This window comes from Coregonus clupeaformis, chromosome 28, assembly GCF_020615455.1.
Source record: "Coregonus clupeaformis isolate EN_2021a chromosome 28, ASM2061545v1, whole genome shotgun sequence".
Classification (NCBI taxonomy): domain Eukaryota; kingdom Metazoa; phylum Chordata; class Actinopteri; order Salmoniformes; family Salmonidae; genus Coregonus; species Coregonus clupeaformis.
In genome coordinates, this window is record NC_059219.1 from 10,255,787 (window position 1) to 10,282,810 (window position 27,024).

Genomic DNA, 27,024 nt, shown 5'->3' on the forward strand with positions numbered 1-27,024 from the left:
GCAAGACATTTTAAACATGTGTATTTGAGTATTTGAGGTTTAAAAAGGCTTCTGAAGTTTGTAATTTCCACTTTCAGACTTGATTTTCCCTTATGAAAAATATATCAAAACCTACAAAAATGCTCATTAATTATAATCCACATAATAATTCATATTTCCTGTTGCTGCAGGACTATTTTCCTGCTGTAGCAAACTGGCTCAAATTAAGATCCTACATCTGTAGCTAGCCAACTAGCGTCCTGTCCAGTGGGTGTACTTGTGCACCAAGCTGCCTTGCGCTGCAGTTCTGGCTCGGACAAGGCTTCCTTAGCCAACTATAGACAACTAGCTGTAGTACAAAAACAGTCATATGCAAATCAATACAGTGCATATCATTAAATCAATCCATCATGCATGCATGTATATCTGCTAGAGGGTTTATAGTGCTGTGCTTATGAATACATCTATAGTTAACGTACTTGTTTTTTTTCCTAACAGCATATGTTTTGCATTAGTTCAGGTTCTGTGGTCCTGGAATATGACCTGCAGGCACCTTTCCATTCAAAGCAAGTTGCACATGGTTTTCACTATCTGTTATTGCAACAGTAGATGGCAGACATTGGGACACACACACACACACACTCATACACGCAGATGAGAGAGACAGCTCCTCCCTTCACACAAACACACCAACCTGCAGGCTGCAGAGGCCCTTGGCCCTCATGTCGTGGAGCAGAGAGATCTGCAGGCTGGAGTGAAGGGAGGAGCTGCAGGGTCCCTGACCCGGACTCAGGGCGAGCTGGAGCACCACAGAGGACTGGACGGTCTGCAGCACCTGAAGTCCTGGAACACAGACACATAGAGACAGGCAGAGACATGGCATCGTGAAGTCTAGACACCCAAAGCCCTGCCACACACACACGTAGTGATTCCATCAAACTGTACACAGCACTGATTACAGTGTGAAGCATCATTAGTCCAAGAGAGACGTAGACAGTCAGACATGAGCAACAAGCGAACACTGAGGGAGCACACCCAAAACAACTTCCCTTTAACATACACTCAAATCAGCCAAGTCACGATAAACATAACCCAGTCTAAAGCCTTGATGGACACTTTCACTACTAGATAGTCTATGACTGTTATGTCTGAATGTCAACTCCAGTGAGCATTCGTCATATTACCCTGTTTTTCAGACAGGAGGTCTGGCCGTTCTGTGCTAGATAACACACTGTGATAAATGCACATCTGCTAAATCGGATAATGTGAAGCTTGGCACAAGTTACTTCTAATATGCTTTTAACAGGAAGCTTGAGAGAATTTCCTAGGCAAACCAGAAGTCCCAATACGGTTTGAATATTCCGAAATTGAGAGAGAGACAGAGATACACTCGGAGAGAGAGAGAGAACAAGAGAGAGGGAGAGAGAATGTAAGATAGAGAGAGACAGATAGAGAGAGAGAGACAGATAGAGAGAGAGAGAGGCAGATAGAGAGATAGAGAGACAGATAGAGAGATAGAGAGAGAGAGAGAGAGAGAGAGAGAGAGAGAGAGAGAGAGAGAGAGAGAGAGAGAGAGATAGAGAGAGAGAGACAGATAGAGAGAGAGAGAGACAGATAGAGAGAGAGAGAGATACACACAAATTGCATTTTAGGAATAATAAAACATCTGTACTCTACAGAGCCAGAGAGAGGGAGAGCCAGCTGGACAGACAGACAGAATACGGGGGGTTTGTTTGAAGTGGTGTGTGGTTAGTTACTCTGGCAGGCTTGAGGAAGTGGGGCCTCTGTCACCCAGGCTCTGGTCGCCACGTCACACAGTAACTGCATGTTAACAGGAAGGGTGCTTTCATAACCCAGGTGACAGATGAGGTCACAGTTCTGCTGGCCACCAATCACGTCAGAGCGACAGACCACGTCACCGTGGGTAACGATGATGTCCGAGAACGGAGAGGGACACCGGGGACCTGGAGACAGAGCGAATACAGGTAAATAGAACGAAGACAAAGTGTTACTGAGATGCGTAAATAAATAGTGACTTTTTATATGAAGAGTTTGTCTTTCTATTTGTACAGCTAGAATAAGCTTTTGGTAACAGATGGGATATTGTTATGGGCCAACTAAACTATTTCCTGTGTGTGTGTGTGTGTGTGTGTGTGTGTGTGTGTGTGCTTATGTACAGTGTATTTACAAAACCCGCCTATGGCCATCTTTAAACATCCAGTACATTTACCCCAAACTTACTGTCACAGGCTGGGGTCTTCCCCATGCTGCGTGGGGTCCTGGTTTGAGGCAGCTCCTGTCCGTCTGTCTGAGACACACACCAGCAGTCTGTCTGGTCACACTGCAGCGGGGAGAACAGCCTTCCATCCACCTGGCACGCCGGCTCATAACCCACCACAGACTGACCGCTGTCTTTCAACAACTGGCACCAGCTAGGACCTAGAGAGCCACATGGGGGACAGAGGGGGAGATGGGTTTTTAAATAATATCGTTCTATTTTCACATGTTCAACGTTTTTATTGATCAAATTGCAGACAGCAAACAAGATGGGAAATAGTTGAGTCCTTCAGATGGACTTGATATACAATGTGTTATAAAATTAAATGATATTATTTCTTAAAAAGTGAAGTACATGAATATGTCTGTCCCAAAATTAACTGACCACTAAGTGATTGATTCTTATATACAGTGGGGAAAAAAAGTATTTAGTCAGCCACCAATTGTGCAATTTCTCCCACTTAAAAAGATGAGAGAGGCCTGTAATTTTCATCATAGGTACACGTCAACTATGACAGACAAAATGAGAAAAAAAATCCAGAAAATCACATTGTAGGATTTTTTATGAATTTATTTGCAAATTATGGTGGAAAATAAGTATTTGGTCAATAACATAAGTTTCTCAATACTTTGTTATATACACTTTGTTAGCAATGACACAGGTCAAACATTTTCTGTAAGTCTTCACAAGGTTTTCACACACTGTTGCTGGTATTTTGGCCCATTCCTCCATGCAGATCTCCTCTAGAGCAGTGATGTTTTGGGGCTGTCGCTGGGCAACACAGACTTTCAATTCCTTCCAAAGATTTTCTATGGGGTTGAGATCTGGAGACTGGCTAGGCCACTCCAGGACCTTGAAATGCTTCTTACGAAGCCACTCCTTCGTTGCCCGGGCGGTGTGTTTGGGATCATGTCATGCTGAAAGACCCAGCCACGTTTCATCTTCAATGCCCTTGCTGATGGAAGGAGGTTTTCACTCAAAATCTCACGATACATGGCCCCATTCATTCTTTCCTTTACACGGATCAGTCGTCCTGGTCCCTTTGCAGAAAAACAGCCCCAAAGCATGATGTTTCCACCCCCATGCTTCACAGTAGGTATGGTGTTCTTTGGATGCAACTCAGCATTCTTTGTCCTCCAAACATGACGAGTTGAGTTTTTACCAAAAAGTTCTATTTTGGTTTCATCTGACCATATGACATTCTCCCAATCCTCTTCTGGATCATCCAAATGCACTCTAGCAAACTTCAGACGGGCCTGGACATGTACTGGCTTAAGCAGGGGGACACGTCTTGCACTGCAGGATTTGAGTCCCTGGCGGCGTAGTGTGTTACTGATGGTAGGCTTTGTTACTTTGGTCCCAGCTCTCTGCAGGTCATTCACTAGGTCCCCCCCCGTGTGGTTCTGGGATTTTTGCTCACCGTTCTTGTGATCATTTTGACCCCACGGGGTGAGATCTTGCGTGGAGCCCCAGATCGAGGGAGATTATCAGTGGTCTTGTATGTCTTCCATTTCCTAATAATTGCTCCCACAGTTGATTTCTTCAAACCAAGCTGCTTACCTATTGTAGATTCAGTCTTCCCAGCCTGGTGCAGGTCTACAATTTTGTTTCTGGTGTCCTTTGACAGCTCTTTGGTCTTGGCCATAGTGGAGTTTGGAGTGTGACTGTTTGAGGTTGTGGACAGGTGTCTTTTATACTGATAACAAGTTCAAACAGGTGCCATTAATACAGGTAACGAGTGGAGGACAGAGGAGCCTCTTAAAGAAGAAGTTACAGGTCTGTGAGAGCCAGAAATCTTGCTTGGTTGTAGGTGACCAAATACTTATTTTCCACCATAATTTGCAAATAAATACATTAAAAATCCTACAATGTGATTTTCTGGACACATTTTTCTCAATTTGTCTGTCATAGTTGACGTGTACCAATGATGAAAATTACAGGCCTCTCTCATCTTTTTAAGTGGGAGAACTTGCACAATTGGTGGCTGACTAAATACTTTTTTTCCCCACTGTATGTGTTGATTGTTATCAGTGAGGGGTGTATATAACATGTCCGTACATGTGAGGTCTCCAGTGGGGCTCAGGGTAGCAGGCTGGATGGTTTCCCCAGACACAGGACTGACACACCGGGCTCCACCGCCACCTGAAGACCCCTTCTGGAGCACAGAGAACTGGCCACTCTGGAAACACACATACAGCACCACAACCACTGTTACTAAGGACACATACTGTAGATACAGAAGAATACTTTATTGTCCAATAGAAACTGGAGATCTGCTTTATACCAACCCCTCTGAAAGACACAGACAGAAGTTACAGCAAGGAGGATACCGACAGAGCAGAATTATGAACAAAACTAATTCATTTCATTATATTTATGCTCAACATTCTGGAGAGGATTCTCACCACTTCACAAGTCGGGTCGTAGGAGGACTGTGTCCAATCAGAGAGCAGAGCCTGAGCATGAGCTCTTTGACACCGGGTCTGGCCTGGAAGAGGAGAGGAGATTCCCAGAAAACAACTAAAATCATTCAACACTGACAAAAGCAGATTGGAGGAGGGCTATCCTTACATACAGAAAAATGAAAGTCAGTGAGAAACTATAAAATGTCCTGTCTTACACTGTGGTCTCTGCAGGGAGCGACTGGTCAGGGATCCTGGGATATATCCTCCTTCCCCATCCACACACCAGCAATGACCTGCAGACAGTACCAACACAGTCAATACAACACTACTGTAGCTACATTACCAACTCAGTCAATACAACACTACTGTAGCTACATTACCAACTCAGTCAATACAACACTACTGTAGCTACATTACCAACTCAGTCAATACAACACTACTGTAGCTACATTTACCAACTCAGTCAATACAACACTACTGTAGCTACATTACCAACTCAGTCAATACAACACTACTGTAGCTACATTACCAACTCAGTCAATACAACACTACTGTAGCTACATTACCAACTCAGTCAATACAACACTACTGTAGCTACATTACCAACTCAGTCAATACAACACTACTGTAGCTACATTACCAACTCAGTCAATACAACACTACTGTAGCTACATTACCAACTCAGTCAATACAACACTACTGTAGCTACATTACCAACTCAGTCAATACAACACTACTGTAGCTACATTACCAACTCAGTCAATACAACACTACAGTAGCTACAGTACCAACTCAGTCAATACAACACTACTGTAGCTACATTACCAACTCAGTCAATACAACACTACTGTAGCTACATTACCAACTCAGTCAATACAACACTACTGTAGCTACATTACCAACTCAGTCAATACAACACTACTGTAGCTACATTACCAACTCAGTCAATACAACACTACTGTAGCTACATTACCAACTCAGTCAATACAACACTACTGTAGCTACATTACCAACTCAGTCAATACAACAGTACTGTAGCTACATTACCAACTCAGTCAATACAACACTACTGTAGCTACATTACCAACACAGTCAATACAACACTACTGTAGCTACTTCATTTGTCTTATCTGTTTCCAACCAACATATTATGAGTGAAGAAACAATGAGACGCTGCTGATTAAGAGAGGTCTCCTTCTAGAAGGGTCTGGAGAAGGTATAATGACCTGTACCGAGGCCTGTATTACACTACCACCACTACTACAGTTACAATGCAGAGCTGGGTTGGAAGTTGGGGGTGTGACTCTGACCTGTGCTGGGGTGGCACTGGGTGGGCAGCCACTGTCTGTGGGCATCACACTGGGGCCTGTAGGGCTGGTAGCCCAGCAGTAGAGACTGTCTCTCCTCCACAGATGCTGCCTGCTGGCTCTGCCAATAGAACTGCAGGGCTGGGGAGAAAATACAACAAAACAAAGTAATCCCACAGAGAAACTATGACGTTGAGATGACACTAAATATTACAACAGTAGCCACCGAACACTCTTTAGTAGTTAACTCTTGGCATTGAAAGAAACAAATAATGGAGCACATCACGCAGAGAAGGATATGACATCATATCCAGAGGATATGACATCACAGCAGACATACTGGAGTGGGCAGCCAGTCGTAGAGCAGAGTGGGAGTGGCTCAGCAGCCTATCAGAGAGCAGCGTGGTCTGGTCGGAGGAGGAGAAGGCGTGGAGTAGCTCGTCAGAGGTCAGACGAAGGCCTTCAGCCAGCAGGTAGCTGTACCCCAGAGGAGAACATCCAGTAGAAAACAGTGTCCTTATTTATTTATTTTAAATGTAAGGCGCTTTAAATACAAATGTAGTATTATTATTATAATAAATAAAGATAGTCACACTCTATACATGGTTCAATAACGTGATGGGTAAACACCCAGGTCTCAGCACACTGTGTCTTCTTCAGGGTTACCTGTAGCCCAGAGGGACATGGGAGCTGTTGGAGAGGAGGACCAGACGCTTAGCCTCCTCCTGGAACTGGTCCACCTCAGCCACCGCCAGGGAACAGGAGCCTGGAGCTGGCCCTGGGGAGGGAAGGGGAGAGAGAGGGGGAGGACCTGGAGACAGAGGAATAGCTAAAACAATTATTACGTCCCAAATGGCACCCTACCCCCTTAATAATGTAGTAGTTTGGACCAGGGCACCCTAACACCTTAATAATGTAGCAGTTTGGACCAGGGCACCCTAACACCTTAATAATGTAGTAGTTTGGACCAGGGCACCCTAACACCTTAATAATGTAGTAGTTTGGACCAGGGCACCCTAACACCTTAATAATGTAGTAGTTTGGACCAGGACACCCTAACACCTTAATAATGTAGTAGTTTGGACCAGGGCACCCTAACACCTTAATAATGTAGCAGTTTGGACCAGGGCACCCTAACACCTTAATAATGTAGCAGTTTGGACCAGGACACCCTAACACCTTAATAATGTAGTAGTTTGGACCAGGGCACCCTAACACCTTAATAATGTAGTAGTTTGGACCAGGGCACCCTAACACCTTAATAATGTAGTAGTTTGGACCAGGGCACCCTAACACCTTAATAATGTAGTAGTTTGGACCAGGACACCCTAACACCTTAATAATGTAGTAGTTTGGACCAGGGCACCCTAACACCTTAATAATGTAGCAGTTTGGACCAGGGCACCCTAACACCTTAATAATGTAGCAGTTTGGACCAGGGCACCCTAACACCTTAATAATGTAGTAGTTTGGACCAGGACACCCTAACACCTTAATAATGTAGTAGTTTGGACCAGGGCACCCTAACACCTTAATAATGTAGCAGTTTGGACCAGGGCACCCTAACACCTTAATAATGTAGCAGTTTGGACCAGGGCACCCTAACACCTTAATAATGTAGTAGTTTAGACCAGGGCACCCTAACACCTTAATAATGTAGTAGTTTGGACCAGGGCACCCTAACACCTTAATAATGTAGCAGTTTGGACCAGGGCACCCTAACACCTTAATAATGTAGTAGTTTGGACCAGGACACCCTAACACCTTAATAATGTAGTAGTTTGGACCAGGGCACACTAACACCTTAATAATGTAGTAGTTTGGACCAGGGCACCCTAACACCTTAATAATGTAGCAGTTGGGACCAGGACACCCTAACACCTTAATAATGTAGCAGTTTGGACCAGGGCACCCTAACACCTTAATAATGTAGCAGTTTGGACCAGGGCACCCTAACACCTTAATAATGTAGCAGTTGGGACCAGGACACCCTAACACCTTAATAATGTAGTAGTTTGGACCAGGACACCCTAACACCTTAATAATGTAGTAGTTTGGACCAGGACACCCTAACACCTTAATAATGTAGTAGTTTGGACCAGGGCACCCTAACACCTTAATAATGTAGCAGTTTGGACCAGGGCACCCTAACACCTTAATAATGTAGCAGTTGGGACCAGGACACCCTAACACCTTAATAATGTAGTAGTTTGGACCAGGACACCCTAACACCTTAATAATGTAGTAGTTTGGACCAGGACACCCTAACACCTTAATAATGTAGCAGTTTGGACCAGGACACCCTAACACCTTAATAATGTAGCAGTTTGGACCAGGGCACCCTAACACCTTAATAATGTAGTAGTTTGGACCAGGGCACCCTAACACCTTAATAATGTAGTAGTTTGGACCAAGACAAGGTAATACAGCAAGATGGACTGTACACTATGGGCCAGTTTACCGGACACAGATTAAACCTGGTCTTGAACTAAGAAGCAATTTCAATCTCCATGGAAATGCTTTTTAGTCCAGGACTACGCTAACTCTGTGTCTGATGAGCGGTGGATCTGCCAACTCACACTGAACAGTCTGTCCTACAGGGATAGTGGCGTGTCTCTCTCCCAGGTGGTCCAGACAGAAGCAACTCTTTCCCAGACACTGCAACGCCACGTAGCTCCCGTCCTCCGCACACTTCGGCATGAACACCTGTACCCCCGCAGCCTGGCCTGACTTCACCTTCAAATCGAATCAAAGTTTATTTGCATATGCACATCGTAGGTTTACACAGTACAGTACAATGAAACGCTTACTCTCAAGCTCTATGCACAAACAGCGTAACAAAAATGTAAAATATTCAATAAAGATACAATACAAAAACACACAGTAAGTACAATACAACACAGAGAGAAGAGTCAGAACGGTAGTTATTTACAATACAACACAGAGAGAAGAGTCAGAACGGTAGTTATTTACAATACAACACAGAGAGAAGAGTCAGTACGGTAGTTATTTACAATACAACACAGAGAGAAGAGTCAGTACGGTAGTTATTTACAATACAACACAGAGAGAAGAGTCAGTACGGTAGTTATTTACAATACAACACAGAGAGAAGAGTCAGTACGGTAGTTATTTACAATACAACACAGAGAGAAGAGTCAGTACGGTAGTTATTTACAATACAACACAGAGAGAAGAGTCAGTACGGTAGTTATTTACAATACAACACAGAGAGAAGAGTCAGAACGGTAGTTATTTACAGACGTGCTGGGGGAGTGTCATAAAGTAATTACCTTCTGGGCAGCCGCTCGCTCCCTCTCGCATCGTGACGGACACCTTGGCCTTTGACCTTTGGAGCGTGACCCTGTGACCTCCTGACCCTGGGGGTCAACACACCAACACTCTGAGCCTTGGCACTGGATCTCCTGATACTGTCCGTTGTCATCACAGCTGGGCACGTACAGGGCAGAGGGATCCCTCTCACAACCACCGCTGCTGGACTGGGCGCTCTCAAACAGGACCCTGAAGAGCTCACCTATTGAATTGAATTTATTTTAATTGATTTGGGTAGAAAACAACTAATACAGTAAGATGTGCTTTGGATCCCCAGAGGACAGCACTTAAAAGCATTCATTTAAACACTTGTTTCCAAAGTGGTCCTCGATGGTAAAAAACAAATAACATGAATGATTTTCAAAAGACAAGACGAAGTTACAAAACAAACCTAGCTGGGTGCTGTCCTCGGCTTTGGATAAGAGGATGGTTTGGCGTAGGGCGGAGATGAAGGCTTCGTTTTCCAGGGTGGTGCTGACGAGCTTAACGACATCTTGGTTGTTTTTCAGACTGGCTTGACTGAAACTCAACGTGCCGCTGGCCCCGACGGCCCCAGTGAAGTTCAACATCCCAGCGTTTCCTAAGAACTTTCCTCCGAACAGGTTCTCCTGGAGTCTCTTGGGGTTGGAGGACAGAGCCAGGGCCTTGAGGGCCATGGCCCCGCTAGTGAACATCCCCTGGATCATCTCAGCCAGGATGTCTCCTACATCGGATCGCTCGGAAAGGGACTCTGTAAGAGACCCCAGCAGGAGCTGTTGGAGTTGGGGGCTGCAGGGAGACAGGGGGCCTGGGTGTGTCTGTGAGTCCTGGGCTGAGGGCACCTGACCTGTGGGGCTGGAGAGGAGCCTGGAGAGGGCCTGACGACGCTCAGATGGACAGTCCTTCACTCCAGCACCTGGGTTCAGTAGAGGAAAAACACCATGTTCCTATACATTTTATGTAGGCCTACAATTTTATGGACATATTGACTGTTGTTATTTAATGTCTTCTGTGTACAGCATGATAACCAAAGGCAGATCAAGTTGACTGAAATTAAACTACAAAACGAGGCAGATAAGATTTTCATTCAGCAGGCAATTCTTGAGGTGTGCACTCTGTCTGCACAGTCAATGGTATTGTATTGTTGGTTTGGAACCCCTTTATGGTCAAAGCATTATTTGAATCCAACAACATGGTTACTTAGTTACCACAGTCAGGGGATCCTCCATGTTGTCGTGTCCCAAAGATCTCCTTCCCTGTGGGGTCCACACACCAGCACTGCCCACTCGCCTGGCACTGGGTTGGCACGTAACCACCATTGGCATCACAGGATGGCACATACACATTGCCAGCTTGGGCATCAGCGGATGACTCGCTCTCACAAGGGCTGGGGCCTCCATGACAGACAGAGGGAGAGAGTGACAATTAAATACAATGGAAACCAGATGAGGACTGGTTAGGGGAGGACTGCTGCTAATAATAGCAGGAATTACATTCTGTTCCAGTCATCGCTATGAGCCCGTCCTACTAATTAAAGTGCCACCAATCACCACTGACGGAAATGATGTCAGATTGATGGTGGAAACTAACTTACATCTGAACCTGCCACTCACAGCCAGCTGGATGGCCAGGAATCTCCTCTGCAGGATGCGGTACATGTTGGTCTGGGAGAAGGAGCGGCCTGGCTCCAGACCTGAGAAGGCTGTGTCATACACCTCATCTAGCAGCAGCTCCACACCTGAACAACGGGGAAACAACGATTTCACTTCCACACACTGTTTTAATAGCACTGTTATTTAAAAATACATATATTTCTGATTCCTGATGAAAATCCAGTTAAGAGTTATTGTAAGTAATGTAGTGTGTGTGTGTCACGTGTTGATGTAGTATCTTCTCACCTGTGCTGGGGAGCTCCCTGCCTCTGCTGTCAGCACAGAAACAGTAACTGGACACCTCAGGGAACATCTGTCTGAAGCTGCTGAACGTATGGAATACTTTAGGGAACCTGTGGAAGATATCACACATCTTGTCACTTCACTGTCTAAAATAGGCTACTAGAAGAGTAAAATACATGACTGTACAATATAATACTAATTATAATACTATAACACTACAATACTAATTATAATACTAATTATAATACTATAATACACAGTAAATGTAGATGACAAACTGATTCAAGTTATCAAGTTATCAGGGAGGCACTCATTCAAGTTGCAAACAGTTGTTAGCTCTTCCACAAAGATGGACAGTGTTACTTTAACTTTCAACATTGATCCACATCCAATACTCTCTCCAAGAGTGCCTGCCTTGATGGTAAAAGGAAGCCCCAGAAATCTACATTTTTCATGTACCAAGTCATCGCCATCATCCCTTCAGTTTTTTTTGTCAATATAAAAAAGGTTTTGATCTTGGAGTCATTTGATAAATGCCTGCTGGCTGGCTGGCAGTTAAGACCAGTTTTGAGTGGTTTTAGAGGACCGGGAACAACTTGACCCTTGACCCCTTGGCTGTACTTGGCTGGAGACAGGAGCGATAACAGACACAGTCTTGGCCAGGCTGGGGGCCGATCATGCAAAGAGTTCACTGCACAAGCTGGGTCAACTTGGAACCCTGCCCATTCACACGCACAGACAGACACGGGCACGCACGCACGCACGCACTCAGCAGGGAATATGGTGCCATTTGTTGCCTAGAGATGGAGGTCAAAACAGCCGCTAGCCAGAAATAGACACAAGGCAAAATTATTATAATAAAATTATAACTCAAGGTCTGAAAGTATACATTTTTTGTGTAGGCCTCTGTGGTAAGTGTTGGAATTGTTGCAGCTGCGCTAACTAAACAGAAGGACTGAAAACTATTTGTCCAAACCCACATTCCAGATGAAAAGTTTACATATTGGTGGATTATCTGAAACATCTTGAATGACTACATTGTTTACTTTAGACACTATGAAACATTTCTAATGAATGTGTGAATTCTGCATTTTACAATAAGAGAGAGACCAAGCGTCTCCATTTTTTCACAACACATTCCAGTTACCATACACAAGGAATAGGATACTATCTGGTTAGAAATGTAGAGCGAGGAGGGAAAATAAAGTGAATTTGGTCTCCCAGTTCTCCTGCCAGCTCGTCATCTGTCTAAATCCTGTCCACGGGCCGAAGCATTACGCTCAACTGCCATCTAGAGGCAGCTACTAGAAATAGCTTTGTTCAAAACCTGTCTCACTCACACACAGGATGCCAATAGGCAGCCAGGTCAAAGTAAACCCCAGCAGTGTGTTTGTGTGAGTGAGTGAGTGAGTGAGTGAGTGAGTGAGTGAGTGAGTGAGTGAGTGAGTGAGTGAGTGAGTGAGTGAGTGAGGGCTAGGTCTCACACCTTCAACATAAACGGAAGGATGAGATTCCAACGGTCTTACAGTTAATGTCAGCGTCCCAAATGGCACCCTATTCCCCTGATATAGTCCACTACTTTTGACAAGAGCCCTATGGACCCTGGTCAAAAGTAGTGCACTATACATATGGAACAGGGTGCCATTTGGGGCGCAAACTTAGAGTGCATATCTTTCCCTCCCAGACACTCACCTGTTGAAAGTGTGCAGAAGGTCCAAGCCCATCCTGTCAGTGGTGTTGACAAACTTGCACTGCACGGACAGGAAGGAGCCGTCGGCCGAGCACTGAGGGGGGGAGCGCTCCCCGATGCCGTGGAGGAGACGCCTCGACCTCACCTCACAGGTGCCTGGGCCTGAGGGCAAAGGTCAAAGGTTGTTCTGATCAGTTCTAGTCATTTATATATTACTGTGCTGTGTGTAGTTGATAGAGCGTGACACTTGCAACGTCAGGATTGTGGGGGTCGATTCCCGCTGGGGCCACCCATACGAAAATGTATGTACCCACTACTGTAAGTCGCTTCTGATAAAAGCGTCTGCTAAATGACATATCAATATACAACACAAATCATCATGCTCATAACTAACTCACATTGAGAGGGCTTTCCGTTCTGCCGGGTGCCGTAGATCTCCATGCCCTCCAGGTCTACACACCAGCACTGTCCCCGGGCGCTGTCACACTGCACAGCCTGGTAGTCCCCAGAGGCCTGGCACTGGGGCACCAGGGAGGCATCGCCACTCAGCAAGGCCTGCTGTCTGTGGAGCTGGCAGGACGTCAGACCTGTGGGAAGAGGAGGAGGAGGAGGAGGAAGAGGAGGACAATGATGTGTGATAGACTGCATTTACAAGGGTCTTCTAGTGTTCCACATTGAGCCTGGCTAGGGTTCCCAGAGGGGAATTCGTCCCGTCTAGCACCAATGTGGTTTCACGTTGAGAGAGATGTTTATAGGAAGAGAGGCGTTCTGCTCACAGTACACAGCTGATCCGTTCTGTCTGGTTCCAGAGATCTCAGCTCCCTCAGCGTTCACACACCAGCACTCACCACCACCACCACTGCACTGGACGTGTCTGGAGTACACAACAACAATTGGAAGACAGTAGGGAACAATGGTTGCATCCCAAATGGCACCATATTCCCTGCATAGTGCACTACTTTTGACAGGAGCCTTAGGCAAGTAGTGCACTATATAGGGATTGGGAATAGGGTGCCATTTGGGACGAATACAGGACAATTGTTTCTTTACTGTCCTGGCTAGCTTTCCACTTCAAACTACCATGGGTCATATACAGCGATGTCAGGTACCTGAACCTCCCGTCCTCTGAGCACTGGGGGACATGGTTTTGTTGCAGGGCAGAACTAACACCACGTAGCGACTCACACTGACTCAGGGTCTCAGACTCCAGCTGGTATTCTGAAAACAGCAGCATATACAATTTAAAAAGTTCAAAACTTGTTGGGAATGGACATTTTTCGTCTGCTTACAGCCAAATGGCTCACACACAAAAGGAAACAGACAGAAAACATAAAAACAGTAGGCCAGAATGAATACATTACATGACCAAAAGTATGTGGACATCCTGCTCGTCGAACATCTCATTTCCAAACTCATGGGCATTAATATGGAGTTGACCCCCCCCTTTGCTGTTATAACAGCCTCCACTCTTCTGGGAAGGCTTTCCACTAGATGTTGGAACATTGCTGCGGGGACTTGCTTCCATTCAGCCACAAGAGCATTAGTGAGGTCGGGCACTGATGTTGGGCGATTAGGCCTGGCTCGCAGTCGGCGTTCCAATTCATCCCAAAGGTGTTCGATGGGGTTGAGGTCAAGGCTCTGTGCAAGCCAGTCAAGTTCTTCCACACCGATCTCGACAAACCATTTCTGTATGGACCCCGCCTTGTGCACGGGGGCATTGTCATGCTGAAACAGAAAAGGGCCTTCCCCAAACTGTTGCCACAAAGTTGGAAGCACAGAATCGTCTAGAATGTCATTGTATGCTGTAGCGTTAAGATTTCCCTTCACTGGAACTAAGGGGTCTAGCCTGAACCATGAAAAACAGCCCCAGACCATTATTCCTCCACCACCAAAAACTTTACAGTTGGCTCTATGCATTGGGGCAGGAAGCGTTCTCCTGGCATCCGCCAAACCCAGATTAGTCTGTTGGACTGCCAGATGGTGAAGCAGCGTGATTCATCACTCCAGAGAACGCGTTTCCACTGCTCCAGAGTCCAATGGCGGCAAGCTTTACACCACTCCAGCCGTGGCTTGGCATTGCGATCTCAGGCTTGTGTGTGGCTGCTTGGCCATGAAAACAAATTTCATTAAGCTCCCGACGAACAGTTATTGTGCTGACGTTGCTTCCACAGGCAGTTTGGAACTCGGTAGTGAGTGTTGCAACCGAGGACAGGCGATTTTTACGCGCTTCAGCACTCGGCAGTCCCATTCTGTGAGCTTGTTTGGCCTACCACTTTTTCCCCCAGACGTTTCCACTTCACAATAACAGCACTTACAGTTGACCGGGGCAGCTCTAGCAGGGCAAAAATTTGATGAGTGGACTTGTTGGAAAGGTGGCATCCTATGACGGTTTTGATAGTTTTGCATATATAGTGTACAGTGAGGGAAAAAAGTATTTGATCCCCTGCTGATTTTGTACGTTTGCCCACTGACAAAGACATGATCAGTCTATAATTTTAATGGTAGGTTTATTTGAACAGTGAGAGACAGAATAACAACAAATAAATCCAGAAAAACGCATGTCAAAAATGTTATAAATTGATTTGCATTTTAATGAGGGAAATAAGTATTTAACCCCTCTGCAAAACATTACTTAGTACTTGGTGGCAAAACCCTTGTTGGCAATCACAGAGGTCAGACGTTTCTTGTAGTTGCCACCAGGTTTTCACACATCTCAGGAGGGATTTTGTTCCACTCCTCTTTGCAGATCTTCTCCAAGTCATTAAGGTTTCGAGGCTGACGTTTGGCAACTCAAACCTTCAGCTCCCTCCACAGATTTTCTATGGGATTAAGGTCTGGAGACTGGCTAGGCCACTCCAGGACCTTAATGCGCTTCTTCTTGAGCCACTCCTTTGTTGCCTTGGCCGTGTGTTTTGGGTCATTGTCATGCTGGAATACCCATCCACGACCCATTTTCAATGCCCTGGCTGAGGGAAGGAGGTTCTCATCCAAGATTTGACGGTACATGGCCCCGTCCATCGTCCCTTTGATGCGGTGAAGTTGTCCTGTCCCCTTAGCAGAAAAACACCCCCAAAGCATAATGTTTCCACCTCCATGTTTGACGGCGGGGATGGTGTTCTTGGGGTCATAGGCAGCATTCCTCCTCCTCCAAACACGGCGAGTTGAGATGATGCCAAAAAGCTCAATTTTGGTCTCATCTGATCTCAACACTTTCACCCAGTTCTCCTCTGAATCATTCAGATGTTCATTGGCAAACTTCAGACGGGCCTGTATATGTGCTTTCTTGAGCAGGGTGACCTTGCGGGCGCTGCAGGATTTCAGTCCTTCACGGCGTAGTGTGTTACCAATTGTTTTCTTGGTGACTATGGTCCCAGCTGCCTTGAGATCATTGACAAGATCCTCCCGTGTAGTTCTGGGCTGATTCCTCACCGTTCTCATGATCATTGCAACTCCACGAGGTGAGATCTTGCATGGAGCCCCAGGCCAAGGGAGATTGACAGGTTTTTTGTGTTTCTTCCATTTGCGAATAATCTCACCAACTGTTGTCACCTTCTCACCAAGCTGCTTGGCAATGGTCTTGTAGCCCATTCCAGCCGTGTGTAGGTCTACAATCCTGTCCCTGACATCCTTGGAGAGCTCTTTGGTCTTGGCCATGGTGGAGAGTTTGGAATCTGATTGATTGGTTGCTTCTGTGGACAGGTGTCTTTTATACAGGTAACTAGCTGAGATTAGGAGCACTCCCTTTAAGAGTGTACTCCTAATCTCAGCTCGTTACCTGTATAAAAGACACCTGGGAGCCAGAAATCTTTCTGATTGAGAGGGGGTCAAATACTTATTTCCCTCATTAAAATGCAAAATAATTTATAAAATTTTTGACATGCGTTTTTCTGGATTTTTTTGTTGTTATTCTGTCTCTCACTGTTCAAATAAACCTACCATTAAAATTAAAAAACTGATCATTTCTTTGTCAGTGGGCAAACGTACAAAATCAGCAGGGGATCAAATGCTTTTTTCCCTCACTGTATATACAAAATACAAATAATGGTAGAATTTAAAATACAAATAAATACTACCATCATCATCATAGATAAAGCATCATCATAAGCAAGAGGTTTAAATTACAGCTGAAAATAACTTTGTAATATTCAAAAACCCAAGATAAACTAAAGAGCCGAAGGTGTTACCTGAAATCTTCCCCTCAGACAGACAGAGGCAGCACAGCAGTATGGAAGAGATCTGAACCAGCCTCATCTTCTCACCTCCTTCCGTCTGTCAGTTGAACTGTGATGAGACTGGGACTAAAGCTCTGGACTTATACCATCAGTGCTATCTGCATTGTCATCCTCCCTAGGTGGTCACCGCACTCAGGACGGAGTGTGTGACGCACGTGATCTTCACTCTCCAAACATGGAACACTCAGGTGTGTTTGGAACAATGGAAGTTCTGGAACATTCTAGTGGGAGCAGCCATGCCTGAGACTCAGAGGGCCATCAGAAGGGAGGAGTTGGTCATGCAAGACTTGACCTGTGATGTATTTCCCTAGAAACCAAACGGAAGAAAACGGACCAACTCCTCCTTTTATATGGTTTACACTAATAAATACGATCCAGGTGAACATGACTTGTACCTTGAGGACGATGCTCTTTCAAGAGCCAACGGATGACAGGTTTCTGAGGTCAAATGACATAAAACATGGAGAAGTTCAGCAACACACAACACAAATGAACAACAATGTGTAAGAGTATAACACACACCAAGTTGGTAATATATATATATATATATATATACAGTATATATATATTATATATCATTTAAAATAATAATGGTAAGACGAGATATTAAATATCCAGAATATCTTTTTTAATGGCATTGTAGATCTAGATAGTAAATCACTTAAAGAACAGGTCTTAAATAAACTCTTAATGTACAGCTGGTATATGTCAATAAAAATCTACTTTGTTTTATACCCTACCGGCTGGTTCTAAAACACTTTTTATACAGGTTAATAGAAATACTAAATAAACATAGGCATTTTTCTTCAAGTATATTTTGTCCTCTTATGCCTTCTATAGATGTTTCCTCATTTTTACAGTTATTAAAAAACTGTACATAAATGACCAATAACAGCAATCAACACATTGCTTTTTATACACATTTACATCCAGCTGGCAATTAGCTTACTGTGGTACAACTCAAACGTGTCCACTTAGTCAGAAGACTTTGTCGTGTTAAATGTGACGTGGGACCCACTACTGGGGACGTACTGAAAGCTTCAGAACACCACAGACAGAAGTCGCGTCACAAATGGCACCCTATTCCATATAGTGCACTACTTTTGAACAGGGTCCATAGAGCTCTGGTCAAAAGTAGTGCACTACATAGGGAATAGGGTGCCATTTGGGACAGACTCAGAGACAATGTGCCACAGGTGTCCCATGACATCAAGGCCATTCTGTGGTTGTCATGGAGATATCCTGAAGACACAGTCTTATGTCTGTGGATGGGTATATTATATACACCAGTCAAATATATATATATATATATGATCTTCTCCCATGTTGAATCAGTGAGAATGATAACATTGTAAACTTGGTGGGTCATACTTTTAGACTTGGCACATTAGAGAATGAAACACCATTTAGTTAATGATGGTAAAAGGTGGCAATAGATTCAGAAATGAACTCAGAATGCAGTAGCTAAATGACTGATGTTAGCAAATAATCTAGTGATGAATTTGAGGAGGAACTTGACATTTTAAAACATCTCAAGCAAGTTTCAGACCACGCTTCCAAACAGAACAGATTACTGGCAGGTTAAAGCTTGCTATAATATCATCTAACGTTCACCTTGGTGACTTAGTTTCGCATTAACTCATATCGCACAAGCAAGGCTTCTACAGCTCTGCTCCTACTGAGGCAAAAGAGTGATGGGATAATTCCCAAATGGCATCCTATATTCCCTACATACTGTAGTGCACTACAGTCAAAAGTAGTGCACTATAAAGGGAATAGGGTTCTATTTGGGACGGGCCCATGATGAGGTGATCTCATTGCATTTTGATCATCTAATTGATGTATGTGGTCAAACCTCACTTCTGGTTATGAAAATAACAATACCTCTTTTGAAAACGTTGTGGTAACTTTATAACAGGGAGTCTTAGTTAAAATGACAAACGTCCTGGGCCCTACAGGCTAACACTGTATTCAACTTGTACCTTTAATCCAGAAGTCCCATTTCATCAACTCAGAATTTTCAGTTACTCCAACTCAAAACACTCTTCTTTCTAATATCAAGAGTCCACTGGACTCATCTCTTTCCTGTTGATCTCTATGCATTCATTCCCCTTGTATTGAGCCAACTGAAGCATCACTGCTCCAGTCAGTCTAGGAGGAGAAGGTGTGCTCAGTTTGACCGTTTATGGCCCACAGCAGATGGTGTGCTTCGGCTCCACAGAGCGAGGAGGGGGTTCTGTCTGTCTGTGTCAGCGGGTAGTGGGTACACCCTGGGTTTGGATAGGACTCTCCTATGTGCAGTGCTGTGATGCCACCAGGTGCCTAGTGTTGTTGCCATGCTAACCCGGGCCAGACCCAGACCAGACTCAGGCCAGACCGAGACCAGACACAGGCCAGACTCTGGCTAGGTAAGGGCTAACACAAACTCACACAGAACACAGGGTGCTCATCTGTTGCACCTTGCTCAGGTCTGTGAGGAGCTGCTTGATGCGGTGTTTGAGCTGAGGCAGTCTGGCCAGGGGGTCCGGAGGCTCCAACTCCCCGGTGAAATCCAGCCAGCTCTCCAACACTGAGGGACGTAGAGAGAGAGAGAGACAGTTAGAATCTAATAAGGTAAGAACGAGTTAGTTCCTCCTTCATTTACAACGGAGTCATTCCATCCCACTCCATTGGTTTTATTAGTTTATTGATAAGACAGTGTATTATTAGTTTATTGGATAGGACAGTGTATTATTAGTTTATTGGATAGGACAGTGTATTATTTGTTTATAGGATAGATCAGTGTATTATTACATTTGACATTTTAGTCATTTAGCAGACGCTCTTATCCAGAGCGACTTACATTATTTTATTTTTTTATTTAATTTTTCATACTGGCCCCCCGTGGGAATCGAACCCACAACCCTGGCGTTGCAAATGCCATGCTCTACCAACTGAGCTACATTCCTGCCGGCCATTCCCTCCCCTACCCTGGACGACGCTGGGCCAATTGTGCGCCGCCCCATGGGTCTCCCGGTCGCGGCCGGCTACGACAGAGCCTGGATTCGAACCAGGATCTCTAGTGGCACACCTATAGACCATTAGTTTATAGGATAGGACAGTGTATTATTAGTTAATTGATAGGACAGTGTATTATTAGTTTATAGGATAGGACAGTGTATTATTCGTTTATAGGATAGGACAGTGTATTATTAGTTAATTGATAGGACAGTGTATTATTAGTTTATTGGCTAGGACAGTGTATTATTAGTTAATTGATAGGACAGTGTATTATTAGTTTATAGGATAGGACAGTGTATTATTAGTTTATAGGATAGGACAGTGTATTAGTTTATTGGCTAGGACAGTGTATTATTTGTTTATAGGATAGGACAGTGTATTATTAGTTTATTGGCTAGGACAGTCTATTATTAGTTTATTGGCTAGGACAGTGTATTATTAGTTTATTGGCTAGGACAGTGTATTATTAGTTAATTGATAGGACAGTGTATTATTAGTTTATAGGATAGGACAGTGTATTATTAGTTTATAGGATAGGACAGTGTATTAGTTTATTGGCTAGGACAGTGTATTATTAGTTTATTGGCTAGGACAGTGTATTATTAGTTTAATGGCTAGGATAGTGTATTATTAGTTTATAGGATAGGACAGTGTATTATTCGTTTATAGGATAGGACAGTGTATTATTCGTTTATAGGATAGGACAGTATATTATTAGTTTATAGGATAGGACAGTGTATTATTCGTTTATAGGATAGGACAGTGTATTATTAGTTAATTGATAGGACAGTGTATTATTAGTTTATTGGCTAGGACAGTGTATTATTAGTTAATTGATAGGACAGTGTATTATTAGTTTATAGGATAGGACAGTGTATTATTAGTTTATAGGATAGGACAGTGTATTATTCATTTATAGGATAGGACAGTGTATTATTAGTTAATTGATAGGACAGTGTATTATTAGTTTATTGGCTAGGACAGTGTATTATTAGTTAATTGATAGGACAGTGTATTATTAGTGGTCCTCTGTAGCTCAGCTGGTAGAGCACGGCGCTTGTAACGCCAAGGTAGTGGGTTCGATCCCCGGGACCACCCATACACAAAAATGTATGCACGCATGACTGTAAGTCGCTTTGGATAAAAGCGTCTGCTAAATGGCATATTATTATTAGTTTATTGGATAGGACAGTGTATTATTAGTTTATTGGCTAGGACAGTGTATTATTCGTTTATTGGCTAGGACAGTGTATTATTAGTTAATTGATAGGACAGTGTATTAGTTTATTGGATAGGACAGTATTTATAGGATAGGACAGACCACCCCATTTACCATCAAGCTCCTTCTCTAGACCACCCAGACCACCCCATTTACCAAAAGCTCCTTCTCTAGACCACCCCATTTACCACCAAGCTCCTTCTCTAGACCACCGAGGCCACCCCATTTACCATCAAGCTCCTTCTCTATGAGGTCCATCCTGCCTGCCACCTGGTTCTGAACATCTTCTATGTGAGTGAGGAGGTTCATCTGCCACTGGAGACAGTTCCTGGCATGTTCCACTGAGTCTGGAGCCCTCTCATCCAGGCAGCCAGGCACAGCCAGCACTGAGTCTGAACCCCTCTCATCCAGGCAGCCAGGCAAAGCCAGGGCAGTCGTCTTCTGTTGACAGCACACAGCATTAACTCAACCATCAAAATCGAATCAAAATTGATCGCAACACATTTTACAGTAAAAAAAATGTAAATGAATGCCGGTAGCCTAGTAGTTAGAGAGGCGAGACAGCAACCGGAGGGTTGCCAGTTCGAATCCCGGGTCTGACAGGAGAAATCTGTCCGGAAGTGAGCTGGCAACCGGAGGGTTACTTGAATCAAATCCTAGATACCATGGCCTGCCGTGGCGCACTTAACACCGCAAAACAACTGCTCCACAGCGCCGTGTGGCAGCCCCCATGTAGTATATGTATTGTATTTATGAGGGGTTGTTGGGATAAAGCAGCCCCCCTGCTCCAAGCTCTCCATGTAGTATATGTATTGTATTTATGAGGGGTTGTTGGGATAAAGCAGCCCCCCTGCTCCAAGCTCTCCAACCTGTATGTGTGTCTTTCGGAGGGGTTGGGATAAAGCAGAAGTCACATTGCAGTTGGACCTGGTGTATAACTGATGAATAAAGTGGTCTTCTTAAAAGCAAACAATTGGCCCAGCGTCGTCCGGGTTTGGCCGGTGTAGGCCGTCCTTGTAAATAAGAATTTGTTCTTAACTGACTTGCCTAGTTAAATAAAGGTAAAATAAAATTTAAAAAACAAGAGGCAATTAAGATCAACACCTTTCTTACCTCCTCTTCCTTGAACTGGATGGAGTGGGAGGCGGGGTTAGCATTAGCCACCACCAGCTCCGCCCCCACCCCTCCTCCCTCCTGGCTGTTGGAGTTGTGGGGGTCTGCAGCAGGCCGGTCTGCAGCGGGCCGGTCTGCAGCGGGCCGGTGCTCTAGCTGTCCGGGGCTGGGGGGTTTCTGGTAGCTGTAGAGCAGAGAAGAGTGATTACAAAGACTAGACAATGATTAATCACATACATCTATGAACACACTGTAAACTAGTGACGGGCAACAATATCAATAATTCTATACGATATGGATATTGTTAAGATTGCATGTCAGTGCCCATCACTACTAAAAACACCGTATTACACAGACAGCTGAACGTGTACCTGTGTTCGCTGGTGATGTACGTGTCTGGCTTGGAGGAGTTCTGGTTGTCCAGAGAGTTGTCGTCAAGGTGATCTGTGAAGTGAATGCAGTCAGGGAGACCGCCCATGGGCTGGTCCTCGTCAGAGTTCACCCACGACCGAGCCCAGAAGTGCAAATTGGGATTGTGTTTGTTCCTATAGGTGGACAAGGAAAGAATGGTAAATTTTAACTCCAAATGACCATGGCTGCGTTTCAAATGGCATCCTGTTTCCTTTATAGTGCACTACTTTTGACCAGAGGCCTATGGGGCCCCCTTTAAACTCACATCTTTGAAGAAAAGAAAAAAAACATGTGTACTGAAGATTAAACATGTGTACAGTTTTCTTTGCACAGATCTGCACTATTTTGTGTGATGAAAATGTTCCCCTTCGTGTTGAAAGGTAACCTACTGTAGTATGTCCATCTTGAGCTGTAGTCCGTGTAGTATGTTGTTAACACTGAACACGTCTGCTAACAGCTGATGGGTGGAGACGGTCTTCTTAGAGTTCTGCTGAGAGTAGTTCTCAGAGAGGAAGGACAGGCCATACATGTGACCCTTGTTCAACCAGTCTTTGTCATGGAGATATTTGGCACTCCACCTTTGACCTAAACAACAAAAACAAACAAGATACGTCAGGAAGACAACCAACATGTTGATGATAATGATAATGTATGAATATCTTGTTTGTAAATTGTATAGGATAGGTAGAAGCTGCCTAGCCTGAGTGCCAGTCTGTCTGCGCTATCACGCCAACTCCTTGTCACTCATTGTCATGTTTGGCTTGACAATGACCGCAATGGAGTTGGCAAGAGCACACACGAATTGGGAACCAGGCTAAAAATTGCCTCTAACCACTGACAACAGGGGTGAGATTATTTTTCATCCCCCTAATGGTTTAGGTTGGGGAGTAGAGTAATCTGATCCTAGATCAGTAATTAGGGGAGTGTAGGGTATGAAGTTACAGGGTGTTACCTGGAGGGTCTCTGCAGATGTAACATATGTACTGATCTGGGATGCTGTCCTCCAGAAGACCCATGCACACACTGTGCTGCCAGCACATACACTCCTCACACTGAAACAGAGAGAGAGACTGAATGTGTGTGTGTTTAGGGGGGAAACAAATCCTATCTGAACCCAGGTCTGAACCATGTTTAAACACATGATAACACAGACATGTTTAGGCCCCATTACTATGTCTGCTCTCCCCCAAATTCCCAGTTTTTACAGAAATCCCGGTCGGAGGATTCTAGATTTCTGACGTATTAAGCCCTGATTTCAGGAATCTTCTAAACAGGATTTCTGGAAAACCTGGGAATTTGGGGAGAGGGTGTAAGGGAACATTTTATAGTCTGAAGAGATAGCCTTGAATTGTACACAGTATGCATCTTCTCTGCTCTATCCTGGTTCCTGTAGGTGACTGTGACCACCTCCTCAGACCAACACCCAGAATATGTTCTGGAAGTCACCTGCAGGAAGCAACCCTATGAACCAGGCCTATGTAGCTTTTTTGAGAAGCAGTATATAAGAGGACTGAAGGGACCACCCTGGGGGAGCTTGTGGCAGACATGTACTTGTTGTAACCTTGTAATAAACAGTGATTCATTTAATATAGACTTCAGGTGTCCCTGATGTTGAATTCACACCACAAGGGACTGGAATTCTCCAACCCTACCTCAGCCAGAACAATAGTCTGAGGGCTCCAGTCAGTCAGCCAGTCAGCCAGCCAGTCAGTCACCAGTCAGTCAGCCAGCCAGCCAGTCAGTCAGTCAGCCAGCCAGCCAGCCAGCCAGCCAGCCAGTCAGTCAGCCAGCCAGTCAGCCAGTCAGTCAGCCAGCCAGCCAGTCAGTCAGTCAGCCAGCCAGCCAGCCAGTCAGCCAGCCAGCCAGCCAGTCATTAGTCAGTCAGTCACCAGTCAGCCAGTCAGTACCTGAATCATGAATCCGTTCTCCTCGTCCATCTCACAGATACAGCGGACGATCTCCTGGGTACCGTCCTCATCCTCCTCCTGGAAGTCCTCCATGTTCAGAGAGTCAAAGTCCTGGTTGGAGGGTTCAAAACAAACCCCCTTAGTCATGTTGTCACATGTATACATTTCCTAAGCTATAGCACACTATCTTTTACATAGAGTTGGTTCTTAAAGGGCCATGGAGTTCAGTCTGCTTCGTGTTTTCTTTGTTGCCATTAACAAATGATGGTAGTATCGTGACAACCCTACCTGGTTGTACTCATCTCCACTAAACAGCAGGCTCTCTGTGGTCGAGTCCTCTAGGAAGTCTATGTCTGACAGGTCTGGAGAGGGAGAGAGGGGGGAGAGAGGGAGAGAGGGAGGGAGAGAGAGAGAGAGAGAGCGAGAGAGAGAGAGGGAGGGGAGAGAGAGAGAGAGAGAGAGAGAGAGAGAGAGAGAGAGAGAGAGAGAGAGAGAGAGAGAGAGAGAGAGAGAGAGAGAGAGAGAGAGAGAGAGAGAGAGAGAGAGAGAGAAGAGAGAGAGAGAGAGAGAGAGAGAGAGATAGAGAGAGAAGGGAAAGAGAGAGAGAGAGAGAGAGAGAGAGAGAGAGAGAGGAGGGAGAGAGAGAGAGAATAAAAAGTGTAAACACACTGCTCACATTCTTATAGTATTTTGACGACATTTAATTTTAAGAAGCATCACCTAGTGTGCTTAGTTGACAGCTTTCTAAGGTATCTAAATACCAAGTGTGATCACCACAGAGTAATATACCAGTATATTCCAATACTGAAAGGCTAAATAAATAAAGGCTAGATGGGCGTAAACGCCTGTCAGAACCTCAGAAAACAAGACAACAGGTTAACCCCAAATTTGACCCAGTTGAAACTGTTAGATAACAGTCCTTAGCTATTTTTCTTCATTTACATTTTAGTCATTTAGCAGACGCTCTTATCCAGAGCGACTTACATGAGCAATTAGGGTTAAGTGCCTAGCTCAAGGGCACCGACAGATTTTTCACCTAGTCGGCTCGGGGATTAGAACCAGCGACCTTTCGGTTACTGGCACAACGCTCTTAACCACTAAGCTACCTGCCGCCCTAAGTGTTGTTGGTTACCCCACGGTGAAATATATTCATTCTGAGGAGTTATTAAGTCCAGCATGAAGGGTGCTGTGGCTCTGCTAGTCCTGCTGGGGGTTGGACTTAGAGAGAGACTGAAGGGGTCAGAGAGAACCTCAATCAACATGGTCAAAAAGATGAGGCACAGAGCAGGGAAAGTGACGATTCACTTGTACCGAAGCTTCGGAAACAAACCAAACTGACCATGCTTCTACATCTGCATTGCTTGCTGTTTGGGGTTTTAGGCTGGGTTTCTGTATAGCACTTTGTGACATCTGCTGATGTAAAAAGGGCTTCATAAATACATTTGATTGATTGATTGATTGATTGACATCTGGACTGAGCTGAGAGCACTGAGAGACAAGGTAGTGGAACAGAGAGTAGAGCTGAGGTACATGGACATCTGGAGCTGAGGTACATGGACATCTGGAGCTGAGGTACATGGACATCTGGAGCTGAGGTACATGGACATCTGGAGCTGAGGTACATGGACATCTGGAGCTGAGGTACATGGACATCTGGAGCTGAGGTACATGGACATCTGGAGCTGAGGTACATGGACATCTGGAGCTGAGGTACATGGACATCTGGAGCTGAGGTACATGGACATCTGGAGCTGAGGTACATGGACATCTAGAGCTGAGGTACATGGACATCTAGAGCTGAGGTACATTGAAATCTAGAGCTGAGGTACATGGACATCTAGAGCTGAGGTACATGGACATCTAGAGCTGAGGTACATGGACATCTGGAGCTGAGGTACATGGATATCTGGAGCTGAGGTACATGGATATCTGGAGCGGAGGTACAATCTGGAGCTGAGGTACATGGATATCTGGAGCTGAGGTACATGGACAACAGACAAGAGACAGAGAGGACCAGGTGGAGGAACCGAAGACAGAATGCAGGTGAAGTATGGCGGTACTAAATTACTGTACTAAATTACTTATTTTATATTGGGTCTTCTATATAAATGTTGATATCTGATCATTTTTTACTATAATTCCAGTCCAAGCAGCTGTCATGTGGACCAGAGTGACTGTTGGCGAGACAGCGGTGGAAGACCTGAAGACCGTGAACGCAGATACAGCACAATAAACAGACTCTCAGCATCACGTCATCTGTTACCATGTAATATGGT

The 27,024-nt window shown here is 44.7% G+C and overlaps 2 protein-coding genes across 8 annotated transcripts in view; both read right to left on the minus strand.

Moving 5' to 3' along the window:
• Positions 1-17,117, minus strand: part of LOC121543792 (thyroglobulin-like) — a 70,172-nt gene extending 53,055 nt beyond the window's left edge. The window contains exons 1-20 of the mRNA XM_045208315.1: positions 17,051-17,117; positions 13,976-14,084; positions 13,643-13,740; positions 13,265-13,453; positions 12,869-13,028; positions 11,180-11,286; positions 10,876-11,019; positions 10,490-10,675; positions 9,694-10,197; positions 9,263-9,504; positions 8,549-8,705; positions 6,636-6,780; positions 6,310-6,446; positions 5,973-6,110; positions 4,878-4,955; positions 4,663-4,745; positions 4,316-4,436; positions 2,221-2,418; positions 1,737-1,943; positions 674-822 (exon numbers count right to left, since the gene is read on the minus strand). Of these exons, the coding sequence (XP_045064250.1) occupies positions 674-822; positions 1,737-1,943; positions 2,221-2,418; positions 4,316-4,436; positions 4,663-4,745; positions 4,878-4,955; positions 5,973-6,110; positions 6,310-6,446; positions 6,636-6,780; positions 8,549-8,705; positions 9,263-9,504; positions 9,694-10,197; positions 10,490-10,675; positions 10,876-11,019; positions 11,180-11,286; positions 12,869-13,028; positions 13,265-13,453; positions 13,643-13,740; positions 13,976-14,084; positions 17,051-17,117 (3,219 nt within the window). The remainder of the gene's footprint in view (positions 1-673; positions 823-1,736; positions 1,944-2,220; positions 2,419-4,315; positions 4,437-4,662; positions 4,746-4,877; positions 4,956-5,972; positions 6,111-6,309; positions 6,447-6,635; positions 6,781-8,548; positions 8,706-9,262; positions 9,505-9,693; positions 10,198-10,489; positions 10,676-10,875; positions 11,020-11,179; positions 11,287-12,868; positions 13,029-13,264; positions 13,454-13,642; positions 13,741-13,975; positions 14,085-17,050) is intronic.
• A 587-nt stretch (positions 17,118-17,704) lies between these two features.
• The window catches only part of LOC121542779 (PHD finger protein 20-like protein 1), a 28,213-nt gene continuing 18,893 nt past the window's right edge, over positions 17,705-27,024 (minus strand). For 5 of the 7 annotated variants that reach the window (XM_045208558.1, XM_045208554.1, XM_045208556.1 and 2 more), the window contains 8 exons: positions 25,037-25,110; positions 24,749-24,859; positions 23,794-23,893; positions 23,231-23,426; positions 22,802-22,975; positions 22,422-22,614; positions 21,548-21,758; positions 17,705-19,667 (listed from right to left, as the gene is read on the minus strand). In XM_045208558.1, the coding sequence (XP_045064493.1) occupies positions 19,525-19,667; positions 21,548-21,758; positions 22,422-22,614; positions 22,802-22,975; positions 23,231-23,426; positions 23,794-23,893; positions 24,749-24,859; positions 25,037-25,110 (1,202 nt within the window). In that variant the 3' untranslated portion in view covers positions 17,705-19,524. The remainder of the gene's footprint in view (positions 19,668-21,547; positions 21,759-22,421; positions 22,615-22,801; positions 22,976-23,230; positions 23,427-23,793; positions 23,894-24,748; positions 24,860-25,036; positions 25,111-27,024) is intronic. The other 2 variants (XM_045208555.1, XM_041852319.2) reach the window with 2 other exon arrangements.